The sequence below is a fragment of the Lotus japonicus genome, chromosome 1 (assembly GCF_012489685.1).
Source record: "Lotus japonicus ecotype B-129 chromosome 1, LjGifu_v1.2".
In the NCBI taxonomy this organism is placed as follows: Eukaryota; Viridiplantae; Streptophyta; class Magnoliopsida; order Fabales; family Fabaceae; genus Lotus; species Lotus japonicus.
In genome coordinates, this window is record NC_080041.1 from 116,899,483 (window position 1) to 116,918,641 (window position 19,159).

General features: G+C 35.8%; 2 protein-coding genes across 3 annotated transcripts; one reads left to right on the top strand and one right to left on the bottom strand.

Moving 5' to 3' along the window:
- The first annotated feature begins 2,289 nt into the window (after positions 1–2,289).
- Positions 2,290–7,451, top strand: LOC130729672 (probable inactive leucine-rich repeat receptor-like protein kinase At3g03770). Of its 2 annotated transcripts, XM_057581492.1 has the most exons (8): positions 3,117–3,255; positions 3,342–4,348; positions 4,482–4,615; positions 4,753–4,999; positions 5,437–5,648; positions 5,740–5,765; positions 6,408–6,519; positions 7,106–7,451. In XM_057581492.1, the coding sequence occupies exons 2-8, from the start codon at positions 3,439–3,441 to the stop codon at positions 7,328–7,330; spliced, it is 1,866 nt and encodes a 621-aa protein (XP_057437475.1). In that variant the 5' UTR covers positions 3,117–3,255; positions 3,342–3,438; the 3' UTR covers positions 7,331–7,451. The 2 variants fall into 2 exon arrangements, with proteins under 2 accessions (XP_057437474.1, XP_057437475.1); XM_057581491.1 differs by having other exon boundaries at positions 2,290–4,348.
- A 729-nt stretch (positions 7,452–8,180) lies between these two features.
- LOC130729675 (F-box/LRR-repeat protein At3g59200-like) lies at positions 8,181–9,557 on the bottom strand. The gene is made up of 2 exons (XM_057581495.1): positions 8,764–9,557; positions 8,181–8,689 (listed from the first exon to the last, which is right to left on the bottom strand). The coding sequence occupies exons 1-2, from the start codon at positions 9,454–9,456 to the stop codon at positions 8,282–8,284; spliced, it is 1,101 nt and encodes a 366-aa protein (XP_057437478.1). The 5' UTR covers positions 9,457–9,557; the 3' UTR covers positions 8,181–8,281.
- Between the last annotated feature and the right edge of the window lie 9,602 nt (positions 9,558–19,159).

The following is a 19,159-nucleotide window of genomic DNA, read 5'->3' on the forward strand; positions in this document are numbered from 1 at the left end:
TAAAGAGAAACTATGAAAATACTGAGAAATAAAAACTGAATCAGAAACAACTAGAGTTAAATAAGAACACGGCTGGCAATGATGAAGATCATTTGTGGTTCTGTTGGCACAATGGTCTAACATGGAGGACATACTTTTTTCTTCTTTTTCTGTATAAATCTATTGATTCTCTTATGTACCTCGTTCCTTAGAGAAAAATCAATCCATAAAAATATAAATAAATAAATAGATATGAGTTTATCATCTCCTTCTATACATATACATTCTCAAGATATCTTTCATCCCGTCCGAAATTGGTTTAGTCATGTTTCTCTTGTCTCTGTACGCAAAGGTGTACATCAAATATTAATTAGAAGAGTAAAATACACTCACCCCCCTCAAGGTTTGCAAGAATGACACTCCACCCCATTGTTTTTTAAAATCTACACTCCACCCCATTTTTTATAAAGGCAAAATTTAATGACGAAAATGTTTTCGTCACTAATAAAAAATAATTACTAATTAGTTAAAATTTAAATAAATTAAATGCATATACACTATCATACATCAATTTATGAAAATAATTTTACTGAATTAAATTTAAAAAAACCATCAACTCTGTCTGTTAAGTCCACGTCTCATTTATCTCCAAATCATATTTCTCACCACAAACGGTCACCACCAAACCTTTGCTCCCTTTAACACGACGACAACCATCCCAGAATGTGAAACTCCATGGCACCACCATGCCTCAAAGTTTTGTTGCGACCCGAACCCCAGAACGTGAATCGCACATCCCCAAAGCCACTTGTTCAACTACTTGTTGTGAACTTCACCCCTTTAAGTTGTGAGCGTACGCTTTGTTGGTTTAAGATGTTGGATTTTGTTAAAAACGGTGCTCCACCGCATCGTTGGGTTCTAGTAACCTCCGATCCACTTCATATTTCTTAATTTTGTTTCTCTATTTTCTTCACTCATTTGTGTTGCTTTTTGGGTCTACAATCCAATTTTAAAAATTGGAGGTATAAATAGATAATTTTGATTAAAATTGAATTATTACCAAATATGAAAACACAAGCATGTTTCATTATGTTTGAGATATGGTTTGTCAACCAGTCATGTGTGCTATTGCAGAATTTGCATTGTGAATTTACGGAGGAAGAACGCGATTGAGAGAATGAGGAGGACTGTGATGTTTTCATTTTTATATTTATTGGATTATATTGAAAATATTTTTTGAAATTATTGATTAACAATATAAATAATAACTAATTATTAATGAAGAATATTTTTCGTCACTAAATTTGCCTCTATATAAAATGGGGTGGGGTGTAGATTTTAGATAAGAATGGGGTGGAGTGTTATTCTAACAAAACTTGAGGGGGGTGAGTATACTTTACTCTAATTAGAATTGTGAATTGGTTATTTTTGGAAGGCAAATTGGAATGGTGGTTGACTGCGTGATAGGGTTTTTGCTGAAACCGTACACTCCAAATGAGCACCTTATTATTAATTAATCACTCCAAAGGCTTATGGAGACAAAAACAAAGTCACTCTGTCACGCAAAGGTCATAAACCTAAAATGCCTCTGGACACACACTCTCACACACAGTTCTAGTCCAAAAATCAAAATCATCTTAATCCAATTATGGGGACCCTTTCCCAAACTCCAAAGCAAAAAGAAACATGTGAAGAAGAATCTCACATGATGGGAGAGGATCCAAAAAGATAAATAAATAAACAAGAAGCATAAAAAACAAAAAAAGGATGAGAATATATTAAAGGTTAGACATATGAGACATCTCAATTCCCAACACTGGACTTGCCCATACCTTTATCAGTATAATTTTGATGTTGATACATCCATATGACCATATCCGTTTTCTATTTGGTGTATATTCGAATACAAAGTGAAAAATTACACAAAAGTTAAAATTATAGTGTGTGAATAGAAATAATTTTATTAACTTACCTGGTCGTGGATAATTTTGATTTCACCTTAGTGTTCCATCTTGTATTTAAATATGTACTTCATTTTATTTTTAATTACTTATTTTTATATTTCTTTCTTTTATCACATTATAAATTATATCTTTATTAACAATGATAACTACAATTGATATTTAGGTGAGCTCCTTAAACCTTTAATCCATGATTCAATTTATATGCGCACAAAGAAGAAGTCTCATAGTTGCGGAACGTGAGAGATACTTGAAGGGAAAAAAAAAGTTACATCTTTGATTTCTTTCTTTTTGTCTTTAATGGTGGTGATGAAATGAGTGTTAATAAATATTTTCCCTTTCATAGCATATCTTCTTCCAGGCTGTTCCTGCCCCCCTACCTGACATTACATTGTTCTTCTTTCCCACCCCAACCGTCAAACCCTCTCAGAGCCTCCTCTCCTCTATCCCACCATGGTGCTGTCATTCTCCAATTAAAGCCCACTTCACAGGATGCATTAAATGCCTTATATGCTATTACAGTGACCTTGTTTAAATGTTTGGTGTCCATGCTACATCTTTTTCAAGTTTCAACTACTTCCATTCTTCCCCTCCTCTTTCATTCAAAGCTTAATGCCATTACTCATTCAAAAAGATTCCTCTGCCATAGCTTTTTCTATGAGCTTGCTAGTGGTGGGTTTTTTGTGTTCTTCACAAAAGTGTTCTCTTTAAACTTTATTATGGTCTTTGTCTCCTCAGTTTGTTCAGCTGAATAGTCAATGCTCCCTTTTTCTTCATCATAACCCCAATATGCATCTTTTAATGTGTTTCTTGCTTTCTCTTCCTTTTCATGAATGAAACAGCAGCACTTGTATAATCAAGGTCTATAACCTGTATTTCAACAAAATTTTCTTTAAAGGTAGCATTTTTATTATTTGAAATTGAAATTTGAGGATGTTTTGAGTTTTCTGACATTTTTTGTCATCTGTCTTGAGTTTAGTATCTCTAAACTTCTGGTAAGATTGATGTTTGTTCATCTTCAATTCTTCATCAAATTTGGAGCCTAATGCTCAAAGTTAGTTCAATGAGACATTTTTACCTCCATCTTGTGGTTCTTTCCTGGTTTTGGTTCATTCATGGTACCCATGAGCTACAATTTGCTCAGACCCAAGTCCTGTTACAGTTAAGGAAGTACCTTGAGTACCCTACCTCTTTGGAAGTTTGGGAAAATTACAATGGGGACCTTTGCAGCATTTCTCCATCTGCACACATGAGCATCAAGTGTGAGGGTGATTCAGTAACTGAGCTTAAAATCATGGGAGATAAGCATGTGAAGGTAGAAAAATTCAATGGATTTGCAGTTCCAAATCAGACACTATCCTTGAGCTTCTCTATTGATTCTTTTGTCACCACATTGACCAGGTTAACCAGCTTAAGGGTCCTCAGTTTGGTGTCCTTAGGGATTTGGGGGCCCCTCCCTGATAAAATTCATAGATTGTCTTTGCTTGAAGTCTTGGACATGAGCTCAAATTTCTTATTTGGTTCCATCCCTCCAAAACTAGCTACAATGGTAAAGCTTCAAACACTAACACTTGATGGCAATTACTTTGACAGCACCATGCCTAATTGGTTTGATTCATTGTCTAATCTCAGTGTCTTGAGTTTGAAGAGGAACCACTTGAAGGGTTCATTCCCCTCCTCACTGTGCAAAATTAAGAGTCTTACTGATATTTCCTTGTCCCACAATGAGCTATCTGGTGGGCTTCCTGATCTCACTACTCTCTCTGGCCTACATGTCCTGGATTTAAGACAAAATCATTTAGATTCTGAACTACCATTGATGCCTAAAGAAGTAGTAACTATTCTGCTAAGTGGAAATTCATTCTCAGGTGAGATACCTAATCAGTTTGGTGAATTGGGTCAGCTTCAACATCTAGATCTTTCATCAAATCATCTTACTAAGATGCCAACATCTTCCTTGTTCTCTTTGCCAAACATGAGCTATCTGAATTTAGAAAGCAATCTGCTAAGCGGGTCCCTTCCACACAAACTTAAATGTGGCAGCAAACTTGGCTTTGTGGATATCTCTAGTAACAAGTTCAATGGTATGCTTCCTTCTTGCTTGGCCAGTACAACTAATGGAAGAGTTGTCAGATATAGTGGAAATTGTTTATCTCTTCTCTCACAGCCTCAGAAGAGAGGGTCTTATTGTGAAGAATCCAGTTCAGGAAGGATGAAATTCTGGAGATGGATAATAATAGCTGCAGCAGCTGCTGTCATTATTATAGTTGTTCTTGTACTTTTAGCTTTAGGAATTTGCTTTTACAGAAAACATCATTCAAGGGAGATTTACAGGCATGAGATGATGTCAAAGGCTGTTCAAGATAACTCAACAACAGGAGTTTCCTCTGAATTTCTTGCTAGTGCTAGTAAGTAAATAGACTAGGCAGTGATAATTCTGATGTCCAGATTCTACATTTTGCTTAAGATTGCTGATGTGAAGTCTATAGATATTAAATGGCATTCAAAATATAGTTATGTTTCATTTTCTATCTCTTTCAGGATTCATTTCTCAAACAGTGAAGCTAGGGACACAAGCTAATCCAACTTGTCGACAGTTTTTGATTGAAGAGTTGAAGGACATCACAAGAAACTTTGCATTGTCAACTTGTATTGGTGAAGGATCTATAGGAAAGGTATCCTTCAACCACTCAATGTTCTTTGAAAGAGTTTCTATCCATATTAGTATCTAGTATGAACAAGGCTTTTTTGTCACACTCATTTTGTATTGCTCTTATAGAAGGCCTCTTTTAAGTCTTTTGCTTCATTTCAGCTGTACAAAGGTAAACTTGAGAATGGATCTTACGTGGTGATAAGATCTCTACCTCTGAAAAAGAAATTCTCAATACAAAATCTTAGAGCTCGGTTGGATTTACTCTCAAAGCTTCAGCATCCAAATTTGGTTAGCCTCTTGGGTCACTGTATTGATGGTGGTGGACAAGATGATACTAATAGTAGCCACAAACTTCATCTTGTATATGAGTACGTGCCAAATGGGAATTATCGTAGACATTTGTCAGGTTAGTATGACATTAAATTGTTATATACAATGATGAGTGCATAAAATTTCACAGAATGCCTCTTTCTTCAACATCATTGTTGTTTCTGTTTTCCATTGCTGCCAGAATACCACACTTAGGAAGTTAGGATGAGACTTATATTGACTTACTCAATGTGGATGAACTTATCTCTTTGATTTACAATTTTACAATATGGCCAAACAGACTGCATATGCTTTTGAGAAATAATTATACATTGAGTTTAATGAAATAAAAAAGCAATGAGGAATTACTAAAACCAAATTTTAAAAATCTGGTTTTTGGTCGAGCTCAATGACATAGTATGATCCATATAGCCGACTCACTTTGTGAGATAAGGCTTTTGTTGCTGTTGTTGACTTGTTGTCTTTCTGTGTTGGATGCTCCAAAAACTAATCTTGCTTCATTCAAACATGTAGAATTTTCTTCAGACAAGGCACTAAAATGGTCTGATAGATTGGCAATTTTAATTGGAGTTGCCAAGGCTGTGCATTTTTTACATACTGGAGTTATACCAGGTTGTTTAAGAAACCAATTGAGGACAAACAATGTTTTACTTGATGAGCATCGCTTTCCCAAGTTAAGTGACTATGGTATGTCCATGATCGCCGACGAGATTGAAAATCTTGAGGTATGATTGTTTGTTAGTAATCCAGCTTTTTAACCTTGGTCTATCATGCTTGATACTAGAGTGACTCTATTGCTTTCTATGTATTGTACAGGCAAAGGGAGGGAATCCGAAATCATGGTACGTCTACTTATGGTAGCTTATTTTACTTCAATGTTACAACTTTCAGCTGGATTCTTAACTAGCATGCTAGGATATTATGCCATATGATTCAACAGCAACATCATTAAAATTTCATAGTCCATTCTCTTTATTTGCTTACACCATCAGCATAATCAGGAAATCATGCCTATTAGCATTTGTGTACATTTTTAACATTTGATATGCTAGCAATACACACTCTAACACTCTTTTTAATAAACTTTTACTTATTAATTAACATTCACACGAGCCCCACCAAATAGGGAACAGGACTCCCTGAATTAAGAGGGAGACTATATAATTTAATGAAACTCTTATACATTTCAACCGATGGGAAAAAGGGTGTTTGAAAATGTGTTGCTAGCATTTCTGTTTCAATTTTTCTAGTAATTCTGTGAAGCTAATTCACTTTTCACTATCTCTACCTTTGTGTGTCAACATGTGTTGTTCAGTAATCACTCTTTATTGTCTCCCTTCCACTGTTACTTTTTTTTTCACGATTTAATGCTCTCATCTCTCACAATAAACATTACTCTAACGTGATACGCTCAATATACCATTGATTCTGAAATTATTTTATAGATGAATACTAACAAATTTGTTCTTTTCTTTCTTTTATAGCCAAATGGAAAAGTTAGAGGATGATGTTTATAATTTTGGATTCATATTGTTTGAATCACTTGCTGGACCAATAGCAAGCGACAAAGGAGAAGCATTTTTTGTTGATGAAAAGGTAAAGGCTTTTGAAAATCTCTGCCTTATATTTTCTCTGGATGAATAATAATATATACACATACAATTTGTCTCACTCATATACTTGAAAATAACTAACAATTAAACCTATATAATATAACCACTGAATCAAGTATAATTAATCAACCCTATTTAACCACACTTCTTGTCAACTACTTGGTGAGGTGACAAGGGCAGTTGATCAATAGCATGTTTGGATTAGCTTCTTTTTCCTCAAAAGTGGAATTAATTCTGAAACCCGCAAGCTACTCTCTTAAGCTTCTCAGAATTAATTATGACTTTAAAATTGTTGGAGGATTTCAAAACATGCACTAACTATTCATGGAACATATCTAACCAATAGTACATACTTATAAGTAATGGATTTTAAAAGAGATTGGCAGGCAATTCATGATTTGAATTTAGTTATATGGACTTTGGAGATTATAGTTAGGTAATCTCAGACATATGAAATATGTGAGGAAAATTGGAATTGTAAATGCCTTCATTCTTAAACATTTACTTTGCTCTGCTCATTGTTAAGTTTTTTATTAATGAAATCCAAGACCTGGTGTTGTGAACCACAGGCCTCCTTTGGCAGTCAAGATGGTAGAAGAAAAATTGTAGATCCAGTAGTGTTGACCAGTTGCTGTCAAGAGTCATTATCAATTGCAATATCCATCACAACCAAATGCATAACTCCAGAATCATCATCTCGTCCATCTTTTGAGGACGTTCTCTGGAATTTACAGTATGCAGCACAAGTTCAAGCCACAGCAGATGCAGATCAAAAATCTGATTCTACACCCTAGGATTACTTCCTTCTCTAGCAATGCATATAAGAAAGCAAGGAGATCTAAAGCAATAGCACAATCACATATGTCAATCTTACATTACAATTATAAATATATATAGTTATTAATCTTCCCTCCTTTTTCTGTTTCTTCTACAGTTTTAATAGGTCAGAGCTAGCTGGTAGCTAGGATTGGCATACCTTGTAAAAAGGGGAGCAATTAATCTAGTTAACAATTCAGCTTAGACTAACTTCTTCTAGGAGGAACTTGTAAAACTTAAATGGACATGCAAAGCATTCATGAACATAAAAGATCTCTGATTTTCCATGCTTTGGAATTGAAGAAACCCAAAAAAAAATGCAAAACCAAAAAACCAATCTCACTGCAAAACACCCATCGCCATCGACGACGCCCGGTCGCATCCCTTGCACCCCGCATCTTGCACGCCGATGCAGCGTGGGTTTTATTTTCTTAAATCTTAAGCATAATTTTAGTGTTCTTTATGAAGAAGAAAAACAATGATGTAGAGTGAAATTCTTATGGCCTAGAAGTTTGTTTTCTTAGTAAGCTAGAGAGTTCCATCATCCAGAGCTATTCTCCCCATCACAATTGGATGGGGAAAGAACCTTGTGAAGGGTTGAAGCAGATGAAAGGCGAGATGGAGCAACTGTGCAGCTAGAGGTTAATGAATTAGAGAGTATGGTGGAATTAAATAGAATCTCCTCAAGTTCTCTTCTGCTACATCAATTAAAAGGGCTAAGACTCACAAGGATACACATCCAAATAGCTAGTTTAAAAATCTATTCCTATTTCAGTTTCTGTTACATTTAAAAAATACTGATGTACCAACAGCAAAACACAGCATATGTCCTTCAAAAAAGCACCAAAACCAGCAGATATAATATATGTAGTACTGAATACAATTGCAGTCATCTGGAAATAATTTTCAAATACTAACAAGCATAAAAATTACTTAAATAAAAGTTCACAGGATGCAGAGCTCCTTGGGCATGAGTCCAATTCTTTTCTCATTTCCAGAATTTCCTCAAGAGATAGGTGACGGTAACTGAAAATTGTCATGGTATCTAACAATGCTGAATTTTGCATAACAAACTTGGCAAATCTCATCCCACTTTCCTTGCCTTTAAAATTTCTAAGAATGCACGTCCTGAGTTGTGAAGAAAAGCATTTAGGAACAACATGTGTATTTGGCCAAACCTTATCAGCAGTATAAGATGGGTTTTCAAGGTCAAAAGTTTGAAGTTGAGGGCAATGATTGAGCATATCAAGCACCGATTCCCATTTAAGATCGTGGCGTCCAAACATGAGTTCCAGCTGAATTAAATTGGGAAATATAGGAATGTCTACATCACAGAACTGCAAAGAGAAACTTATCAGAAATATTGATAACATTAACAAACTAAATTGATTACAAAAACATGATTACAAACCTGGTCTATGCGAAGAAACTCTACATTGCAAAAAGTTCTCATAGGAATATCAAGAGGTCTTCTTAAGTTAAAAACATCTGCTCTGACCAACTTTGATAAAGTTGTAAACTTAGGGTCATCAACGAAAGCAGCAGATATGCATTTTGCTTCCAAATTTTCAAGCAATGGACACCCATTAAGAAGCTCTATAAAATGTTGACACTTTGAGAAAGTAACATAGTCCAAATGCAGAGTTTTGAGTAAGGGAAGTTCAACATCAGAAAAACCCTTAAAATCCACGCATCTCAACTTGAGAACAACAAGGGTTTTGATGCTGAAAATGGTGCATGGCAAAACCGGCCCACAGATTTGGAGATTCTCAACTTTGCAGTCTGCTGCGGCTTTCAACCATTTCTCAACTTTGAAAACTGGACACGAGTAACACTCGAGGCGAAGAGTTTTGATGGGTTGGTGAATACCTCGTCTGAGAATGAATGCGTCTACGAATTTGATAAAGGCAGAGTATCGTGGCACACGTGGTTCAAGGTGAGTATTTCTATTTCTAAGCTCGACAAAGTGGAGATCGGTGACTGAAAACCGGAGTGGTCTCCATCTCTTGGACACAAGACTTGTCACAAAAACATCTTCAGTTGGAAGGAACGAGAGAATGTGAAACAGAAGTTCATCTGGTAAATTGCTAATCCTATCAACCATTGCTACTGTAATCTGTCTGCTCCACACTCAATGTTTGATAGACACTGACTAGGGTTTTTTAAGGTTCCTTCTATGTGTTGAATTTGTTGGACTTCAAATCTGTTGGGCTTTTTCAAATATTAGTTGATTTATTTTCTGCACACCAATTTTTTACTATTTATACGGCCATATTGAGAGCAAGTTGAATATCAAGGGTGCCCACTAGGGTGGGCAAGTTTTTTTTTCTGGTCCACCGGTGCACCACATATAAGCACCGTTAGATTAAAGAATCTTGGAATATTCTTTAATCGAACGGCTAGGATTGAATGGGGGTAAAAGGACAAAAATGTAATGTTCTTTATCTTATTAATTAAAAAATAAAACAAAAATACACAATTTTTAATTTTATTTTTTATCTTTCATAAAATCCCATATGAATTCCATTACCGATGGATCTATCTTCATCTTCATCACTTCTTCATCTTCTTCACACCATGTGATTTCAGTCCAAATGATTACAAAAATACACATTCATCTTCATTCTTCATCACTTCTTTATCTTCTTCACACCCAAAAATTGCAAGAACTGCCAGATCCCAAACCATAGTGGTTGATCTGTCAAATCCTAGATTTCAAGTAACTAGCAGATTTAATTTTTTTTTTTGAAAACAGAGTTAAGCTTTATTGAATCAATTCTTGGAGTCAAGCTTTTCCAATTCCAAGTAAGCATACAACCAAAACCCACATACAAAAACACACCAGTAAGAAATCACGTTCCTTGTTAACAATCGAAGCCATATAGTGAAGTCAAGCAACAAGATAATGAAATCAAGCAACGTGATTTTAAATTTTCCTACAATCCCAAATCACGAACCAAGTAAGCATACAACCAAAACCCACATACAGAAACACCTCTAATATTGAAAACTTCTAACCAGTAACCACATACACATTGAAAAACACTCGAGCCAATAGTGCAGAAAAAGCACAAATACAACAAGCCTACACAGCCGCAGATCTGAATATTAGGGATTCTCCGGGTTGGGATTTGAACATTCTAGGCTGTGATTCGAACATATTAGGGTGTGATTTGAAGATATGGGTTGCAATTCGAAGCTTTTGGGTTGCAATTTCAATCCTCACCTGATCCCTCTCTTAGATGAATGTTTGAAATTTGGGGAAAAATCAACAAGGTCAGGATCACAGCGACGCCGATTTACGACGCCGACTTCCTCCTCGTCCACGGAATCAAGAGGGTTTTCGATCCAACCTTTCAGCACACCGATCTACACTCACTCCCACCGTGCTGTTGATCTAGCATCGCGTCGCGTTACCCCATCACCGAGACGTCGCGAAAGCTGAGGGTTGTGATGAGAAGGGGTTTTGGATGTGGTGTATGAGCAGAATCTGCCAGAGAGTGAAAAAGATCGTAGAACTGGTCCACTGGATTTGGTTCTAGAAGATGAAGAAGCCATGGTTGGAGGTAGAGAGAGAAAGGAGTGAGGTAGAGCCGGCAGATCTGGTGTAGGATGAAGTGAAAATTTTAGGGTTTAATTTTTTTAAATGTAAATTACTAAAAAGACCCTTGGTCCATGGGTGGACCATTTTTTAAAATGACCACCCTAGTGGGAACCAATATCAAGTACCAAAATAACCAAAGGTTAATTGTTACTTCCTCCTAATCCTAATTATAAGACCTAATTTCAAAATTTTAATGTCCCTAAATATAATACCTCTAACAATAATCTAGCAAAAAAATCGCGTTAGGCCCTCGTTGAAGAGTCTTAGGCCCAGTTTGAAGAGCTTATTTGAGCTTATCTGACATGACAGCATAAGCTCTTATGTCAGTGTTTGGGAGGGTTTATGCAAACAGTTTATGGCCTGCCATAAGTTTTTTTAGCTTATTTTCATAAGCTACTCGGGATAGCTTATGAAAAACAGCTTATACAACTTATTTTTAATTTATTTCAATAATTTTTTTAAAATAGCTTATGAATAAACGCTTTTATGACTATAAGCGCTTAATTAATCTGTTTTTCCAAACGGGATCTAAAATTAAAAATAATCACTTTCCAAAAAGATTAAAAATAATAATAATACTTTCAAAAAAAGAATCATAATAAAAATGAAGATATTTTTAAAATATAAACTCTGAACTCAATTATAGTATTTTGTACTCATATACTAATTTCACACATATAAAGATTTCAAAAAATAGATGATACCACAGCCCACAGGTACCTTTAACATAAGCAAATAAATCACATGAGGTTCACTATTAAATTTATATAAATAAATGTATACTATATAAATTAATATTTGTTCTGGAATAAAACTTTAGGGTAGAGCAAAGAAGCTCAAGAGTATTATTCTGATAATAGAGTGAACCTGTCTTATACTCCCTCCGTTCCTAAATATAAGACCTAGTTTCAAAATTTTGAAGTTCCTAAATATAAGACCTAGTTACAATAATCTAACAAAAGGTTTTGTACTCTTCCATTTTTACCCTCCACATTAATTATATGTTTTCAATTCCAAAGTTACCACCTACCATTAATTACTACTAATTCAACTAAATATGACTTTTGGGATATCAATGGTGAGTGCATAACAAAGGTTAAATAAGGAAGAATGTATGTTTTTTTAAAAAATCAATACAATAATTAGTGACATTAAGTGCTTCCTTAATAAGCGCAATTTTTTGGAATAGGTCTTATATTTAGGAACGGAGGGAGTACATCACATGCTCTCCTTTATATAGTTTGTGAACCAACAACCCTAGCAATAAATGCATTGAATGAGTTGACTATGTTACATGACTTTGAGAGGAAATCAAGGGGAACAATAATAACTACTTTGACTATTCTTGGGGAGAAAAGGGGATGAGTCTGGACTTCACGTCATGCTTATAGTCTTTCTTTTGGGCCTCCTTACTTGGTTCTTGGGTCGTTCTAGTTGGAGACATGCTCGGCCCACTCCAAATTCATAACGGTCCAATATTAATATTTCAAAATCCTTGTACTATTAAATTTCATATATAGTCCTAAACTTATTTAAATAATCATCCAAAATTACTCAAATTATATTAAAATTTGTTTATTTCATTAGTTTATAGCATGAAAGCCCATTAGAGCTTTTCCACTGGTAAATTTTTTTTATAAACTACCCTGTAATCGAAATCCTTCGAATGACAACTATTTAATATAAAAGACTACCCAGTAATGAAACAACTTGTAAAGTGTAAACAATGATCTCAATAAACACTCGAAGGATAAGATATAGGTACATCTCAAACTCTAAAAATTTAAGACTAATGAGTAATTAATAGGAAAAAAAATATAAGGCATATGGATAAACTAAATGAGTATTAGTTGTAAGCTTTGTACAAACCTTTGGAAGAAATAGTTACAAAACCAAATGAGCTTTTCCTCATAGTAAATTCCTGAAGAATTGTCATTACTGTCTCAAGAAATATTAACAATTACTTAGTACAAATCCTTTCAAAAAATATAACAAACCAGGCAACCCATTCAAACAAAATTTTAAAATTGAAACATGAATTGTCTTCATAGTGTCTCAAGAAATACTTTGGCTCAGGCCTACATTCAATACACTAATCATTTCCTACATTTCAGTCTCCAAGCCCAAGCTTCATCAAATGAGTGGCTCAAGAAAGAAAAGGAGAAGCGATTACGATGAATTACGGAAGATGTGAGATGGATGAGTTTAACGGCTTCATCAATCAGATGGAGCTATTGGATATACCTATCTCTGATAGGCGGTTCACTTGGTTTCGTCCTAATGGGAAATCTATGAGTAAAATCGATAGATTTCTTATCTCCGGAGCTTGGTTGTCGTGTTGGCCTGAAAGCTCTCAACTTGTGCTTGATAGAGATTTTTCTGATCATTGCCCGCTACTCCTAAGGTGTGTAATCCGTGATTGGGGCCCAAAACCTTTCAGAACTTTAAACTGCTGGCTACATGACCCGCGCTTTAAAGAGTTTGTGGAAAGAACTTGGAAGGAGATCCATATTCAAGGTTGGGGGGCTTATGTCCTAAAGGAGAAACTTAAGTCTTTGAAAGCTTCTCTTCGTGTTTGGAACTAGGAAGTGTTTGGGGATGTGAACAAACAGAGAAAGGCCATCACAGAGGATTTGGCAAAGCTAGATAAGAAGAATGAGGTAATGGGACTTTCAGAAGAGGAGTATACAAAAAGCAAGGAACTAGTGGGGGATTTGTGGAAGGTTGCTAGGCTCAATGAATCACTCCTTTGCTAAAAGGCTCGTGTTCAATGGCTGAAAGAAGGTGACCGCATCAATTGAAGTGGAAAAGACGCACAAACAACTTGGCGGGCCTTACAATTGAAGGAATGTGGGAAGAAAGGCCTAATATAATCAAGAAGGAGGTGAAGACCTTCTTTGAGAAGCACTTTGAGGAAATGGATTGTCCTTCTTTGAACTTAGATAGTTTCCCGTTTAGAACTATCTCTGAGGTTGACAAAGTCGGATTGACAGCTAGGTTTGATCCACTTGAGATTAAGGAGGTGCTGTGGGATTGTGATGGTGACAAGAGCCCGGGACCGGACGAGCTTAACTTTCAGTTTATTAAATTCTTTTGGCATATTTTGAAGGCGATGTTCAGAGAATCCTTGAGGACTTCCACTCTGATAGTGCTTGGCCTTCTGGAAGCAACTCATCTTTCATTGCTTTGATTCCCAAATGTGAATCACCGCAAGGCCTTAATGATTTTAAGCCTATTTCACTGGTCGGTTGCATTTATAAGATTGTGGCAAAGATTCTGGCTAATAGGCTCAAGCTTGTGCTCCCCAAAGTGATTGGAGTCGAACTATCGACCTTCTTGGCTGGTCGGAGTATGCTTGATGGTATTGTTGTGGCAAATGAGGTGATTCATGATGCAAAATATAGGAAGAAGCCGGCGATGATCTTTAAGGTTGATTTCGAGAAAGCTTATGATACAGTGGGATGGGGTTTCTTGAGCTACATGATGAGATGGATGAACTTCCATGAGAAATGGGTGGGTTGTATAGAGAGTTGTTTGAGATCGGCACAAGTGTCCGTCCTTGTGAACAGAAGCCCAGGAGAGGAGTTTAAAATGAGGAGGGGGTTGAGACAAGGAGACCCAATGGCTCCTTTTCTCTTTCTCATAGTAGCGGAGGGGCTCAATGGCTTGTTCCAACAAGCGGTGCGCCTTGGGAAGTTTGAAGGGTACGACGTTTCAATTGAAGTGGGAGTGTCTTTCTTAAAGTTCGCGGATGATACACTTTTTATTGGAAAGGCTTCTCTCCAAAACGCCTTAGCAATTAAAAGTGTCTTGAGATTTTTTGAATTGGTGTCGGTACTTAAGATAAATTTCCACAAAAACAAGTTAGTAGGGATTGAAGTGGAAGGGAGCATTACTAGAAGCATTGCTAGCTTTCTTAATTGCAAGGTCATGAAGGTGCCATTTACTTACCTTGGGCCAGTTGGGGGAAATCCGAGAAGATTAGCTTTTTGGGATCTAGTGGTAAATAAAATCAAAGCAAGACTTTCGCGGTGGAGGCAAAAAACAATCTCCTTCGGGGGGAGGTTAGCCCTGATTGCTAGTGTTCTCTCATCCTTATCGCTCTTTTACCTCTCATTCTCTCGTATGCCACAAGGAGTGCTGAAAAATTGCAAGAAAATTCTGAGGTCTTTTCTATGGGGAGGATGGGAGGAAAGTAAGAAGGTGGCTTGGATTAAATGGGAAACAATTTGTAAACCAAAAGCACTTGGAGGTTTGGGTTTGAGGGACTGGGGCATCTTCAACAAAGCACTTCTTGGTAAATGGCGATGAAGGCTATTGTCGGACACGGGAAGTTTGTGGGGAAGAGTCCTAAGGGCAAAGTATTCCATACCTGAGCACTTTGGCAGCACTGATTTAGGTGGGAACTTGTCAATTTGGTGGAAAGACATTATAAGTATGTGTTATGTAGATGGAGGCAGCAAATGGTTCGATCATGGCTTGAGGAGAGTTATAGGGGACGGAAGGGGGGTCAAATTTTGGCAAGATTGCTGGACAGGTCAAGAGAAATTGCAGGAAAAGTACAATAGGTTTTTTAACTTATCATTGCAAAGGGATTCATCCGTGACTGATATGGGAGCTTGGGAGAATGGTTCTTGGCGCTGGAATTTCCTATGGCGACGACCGTTATTAGCTCGTGAGGAGGAAATGGTGGCTGGTTTCACAACCTTCATAAACTCTACTTCTCTTGTGGAAGGAAAAGAAGACAAATGGGTTTGGTTGGCAAGTGAAGATAGCTTGTACAGTGTGAAATCAGCTTTTGGGATTTTGCAGGATGTAGAGTTAGAAGAAGCAATCCCAGCCTTTGAAGCTTTGTGGAATTGTAAGGCACCCTCAAATGTCCTCGCTTTCGGCTGGAAGGCACTTTGGGGACGAGTTCAAACGAAGGAAAACTTACTCCGAAGGGGAATTCTGCCAGCAAACGGATCTGTAGCTTGCGTGCTTTGCTCAGGAGAGGAATAAAATCTAGAGCATCTTATGTTGCACTGTTCTTTCTCTACTCGAATATGGCAGATGTGCAATAGATGGTTAGGCATTCTTTCTGTGATGCCAGGGTCATGTGGGGTGCATTTCCTCCAATTTGGGGGAGATTTCTGGACTGCAAATCAGAGGGAAGCAAAATTAGTGTGGCTTGCAATAATTTGGACTTTGTGGCTCACAAGGAATAATATCATTTTCAAAGAAGGCATGAAGGATGCAGAAAAGTTGTTTGAACTGGCACAGATGAAGGCATGGAACTGGCTGAGAGCAAAAGAAAAGAACTTCACTTTCTCAACCTATGATTGGATTTCCAATCCAAGGTACTGTTTGAGTTGTCTTTGATTAAGTAACTTAGATACATTGGCCTCTGTTGCTGAGTTATAGCTGCTGTTTTGTTATTGTTCCCCTGCTGCGTTTTTTAAGTCTGGCCCAGTTAGGTGTCGAGCAGCATTTGAAGAGATGATTATTGAGTTTGTATCAAGGGATAGTTAGATATCATTTAGTGGGAGACTTTTCTTTGTGGCTGGTTGTATCTCACTCGTTATGCGAATGGAATTTTTCTCCTTCCCCAGCCTCAAGATACTAGCATTTTGCTTTGTTCATTTTTATCTTTGTAATTATTTTGTACCATTTGGGTTAGAATACCCCTAGTACTCTCATTCAATACATTTTTGCTTATAAAAAAAAAACCCAGGTGAAGTTTGTTGTATTTATTCTCGAGTAAATTCTTCCCTTTTATTTGAATTCTTAATGTGAAAACTCAAAACTGTTCAAATCAATCCTCTCAAACCCATTGTTCTCTTGCGAAAGGAAAAGAAAAAGATCATTGGTATCACAAAATTTAATTGTAACACATTCATAGTAATAACTTATAAGATTAAAATATGTAGCAACGATAGACTTGGTGTGGTTCTTCAAAAGAAATTACTAAACATAAGAAAAGAAGCATGCAGTAACGGCATAAGAGCCACCATTCCACTTATTATAATACATTGGAATATTTGTTTCTGACTCGAGCAAAATCATAGGCCACTAGACAACTAAATCAATGAAACTAATTTTCTCACAGCTTAGTTCACTTGTCAAAAGTATCAAAATTTAAACTCCTCTTACTAGGCTACTCACCTATTTACTTTGTTAAAATGACTTCTCCCATGATTATGATGTGGGTAACTTGCCAAAACTGCAAAACTCAAGTTTACCTATTTAGTGAGATAAAGATTTTTCATTTGTGGAGAAAAGGACATAAAGATTTTTCCAAACACTGGTCTATCAAAAACTAAGATGACCAGTTGACCACTCCTCATTTCCACCTTATCTAAAAATAGACACGGGTTATCGAAAGAAAAGACTATTCCTGAGCAGTATCATTTTCAAAAATCTCAACAAATTTTTCTCCAAAAAGTTAATTCTACTATTTATAGTTTTTTATTTCAAAGAAAATATCATAGGAGTGTCTTTGGAGGCGTTTGTTAGAAGGGATATCAAAACATTCTCGCAAACTTGAGTTTAGGTCCCTTTCAGTTTTTAATTTTAATTTTTGATACAGTTTTCATTTTTAAAAAAACAAGAAGGAGGAGGGGTGAGTAAGATGACCACCAAACCCCTAGTATAAGTTTACCTTTTATTCGTGTATAGCTTAACGACGACTATATTACCATGGTCACAAAAAGAACACTTATTAAAAGTTAAGTGGTAAGAGCTAGGGACATAAGGGTTGAGTGGGGTGAGGGTGAGGGTGAAGGGTCCCGGGTTCGAACCCGGTGGAGGATCTAATTTACTAACATTTCTAACAACTAACATTTGCCTATAAAAAAACAAAAAGAACACTTATAATCATGGTGTCACAAAAAAACACTCTTAAAATTACCATAAAATATATAGGGCATAAACAATATTTTAGTCATGTCCCCGATGGTTAGGTCAAGTAATAAGAGTTAGGAAACATAAGAGTTAGGTAAGATGAAGATGAATGATCCATGGTTCAAATTTTTAAGAGAGATTAATTTACTAACATTACTATAAACTAACATTTACCTATAAAAAAAACAAAAAAGAAACACTTATAATCATGGTGTCACCAAAAAACACTCTTAAAATTACCATAAAATATATAGGGCATAAACAATATTTTAGTCATGTCCCCGATGGTTAGGTCAAATGATAAGAGTTGAGAAACATAAGAGTTAGGTAAGATGAAGATGAATGATCCATGGTTCAAATCTTTAAGAGAGATTAATTTACTAACATTACTATAAAAACTACTAATAATTTCCTATTAAAAAAATTAACACATGATTATTAAATCATTGAAGACTATTTGTCGGTGAGGTGAGCCAGCCCAACCTGAAAACGACGCATTGTAGGCCGTGTAATGTGTTGCGTGTAATCACGTTCCGCAGTAGTACTAGACTACTAGTACATTTTTTACTTTTTAATAAATATTGAGACAAAAACTATTTCACATTCGAATATAACATGCCTTTTATTATTTATTAATTAATTAATATAATATTTAATGAGGTAAGTGGTCTACATTTTCTGGCGGGGTATCCCTATCATGATTCACTCACCGGGCGGCGACATGATGATGTAATTTTGGTAGCTTACACCAAACTACGTCGTTTCAGCTTTGCCATTTATTTATTCTTGCCCAACTACATGGGGTTACCCCCGTACACATACTTTTTTTGAGTATCAATTCTCTGAAAAACTTGTCTAAATATGAATAATAACAATAATAAATGAGTTATTTTTGTCTTTTAGCAAACGTATTTATGGATACAATTATGAGACTAGTTAAGACTAATAATTAAACAAAGCTTCACCAAAATAGCAATAGTTGCATAAAAACAGAAAAATAATTTTGCTATTATTTATCATGTTTATTTAGATATTCAAAATAGTGTTAATTATTATTTTTTCTATGTCCCCATTATTAAGTCGTTTAAATATTTTTTTTTCTGAAGGTCTCTTCAGTATTCAGTCATGAGACTGATCCATTAAGACTCTGAAATAGTTCAAATAAATATTAAAAGGTAGAAATAAAATAAATATTTTTTTTCAAATATATTGCTTGAAGACAATAAGTAATGATAAGTTAAAGTAATACACATGTTTAATTTTTCTTATGTCAAATAGGATTTACCAAAATAGTTGTGTAAAAGAATTAATAGATTTCCTT

Coding starts and splice junctions, on each gene's coding strand:
- LOC130729675 (XM_057581495.1), bottom strand. CDS start 9,456: ATGGTTGATAGGATTAGCAATTTACCAGATGAACTTCTGTTTCACATT. Junction 8,690..8,763: donor AGTTTCTTCGCATAGACCAG/GTTTGTAATCAT, acceptor TTCTCTTTGCAG/TTCTGTGATGTAGACATTCC.
- LOC130729672 (XM_057581491.1), top strand. CDS start 2,986: ATGCTCAAAGTTAGTTCAATGAGACATTTTTACCTCCATCTTGTGGTT. Junction 4,349..4,481: donor TGAATTTCTTGCTAGTGCTA/GTAAGTAAATAG, acceptor TATCTCTTTCAG/GATTCATTTCTCAAACAGTG. Junction 6,520..7,105: donor CATTTTTTGTTGATGAAAAG/GTAAAGGCTTTT, acceptor TGTGAACCACAG/GCCTCCTTTGGCAGTCAAGA.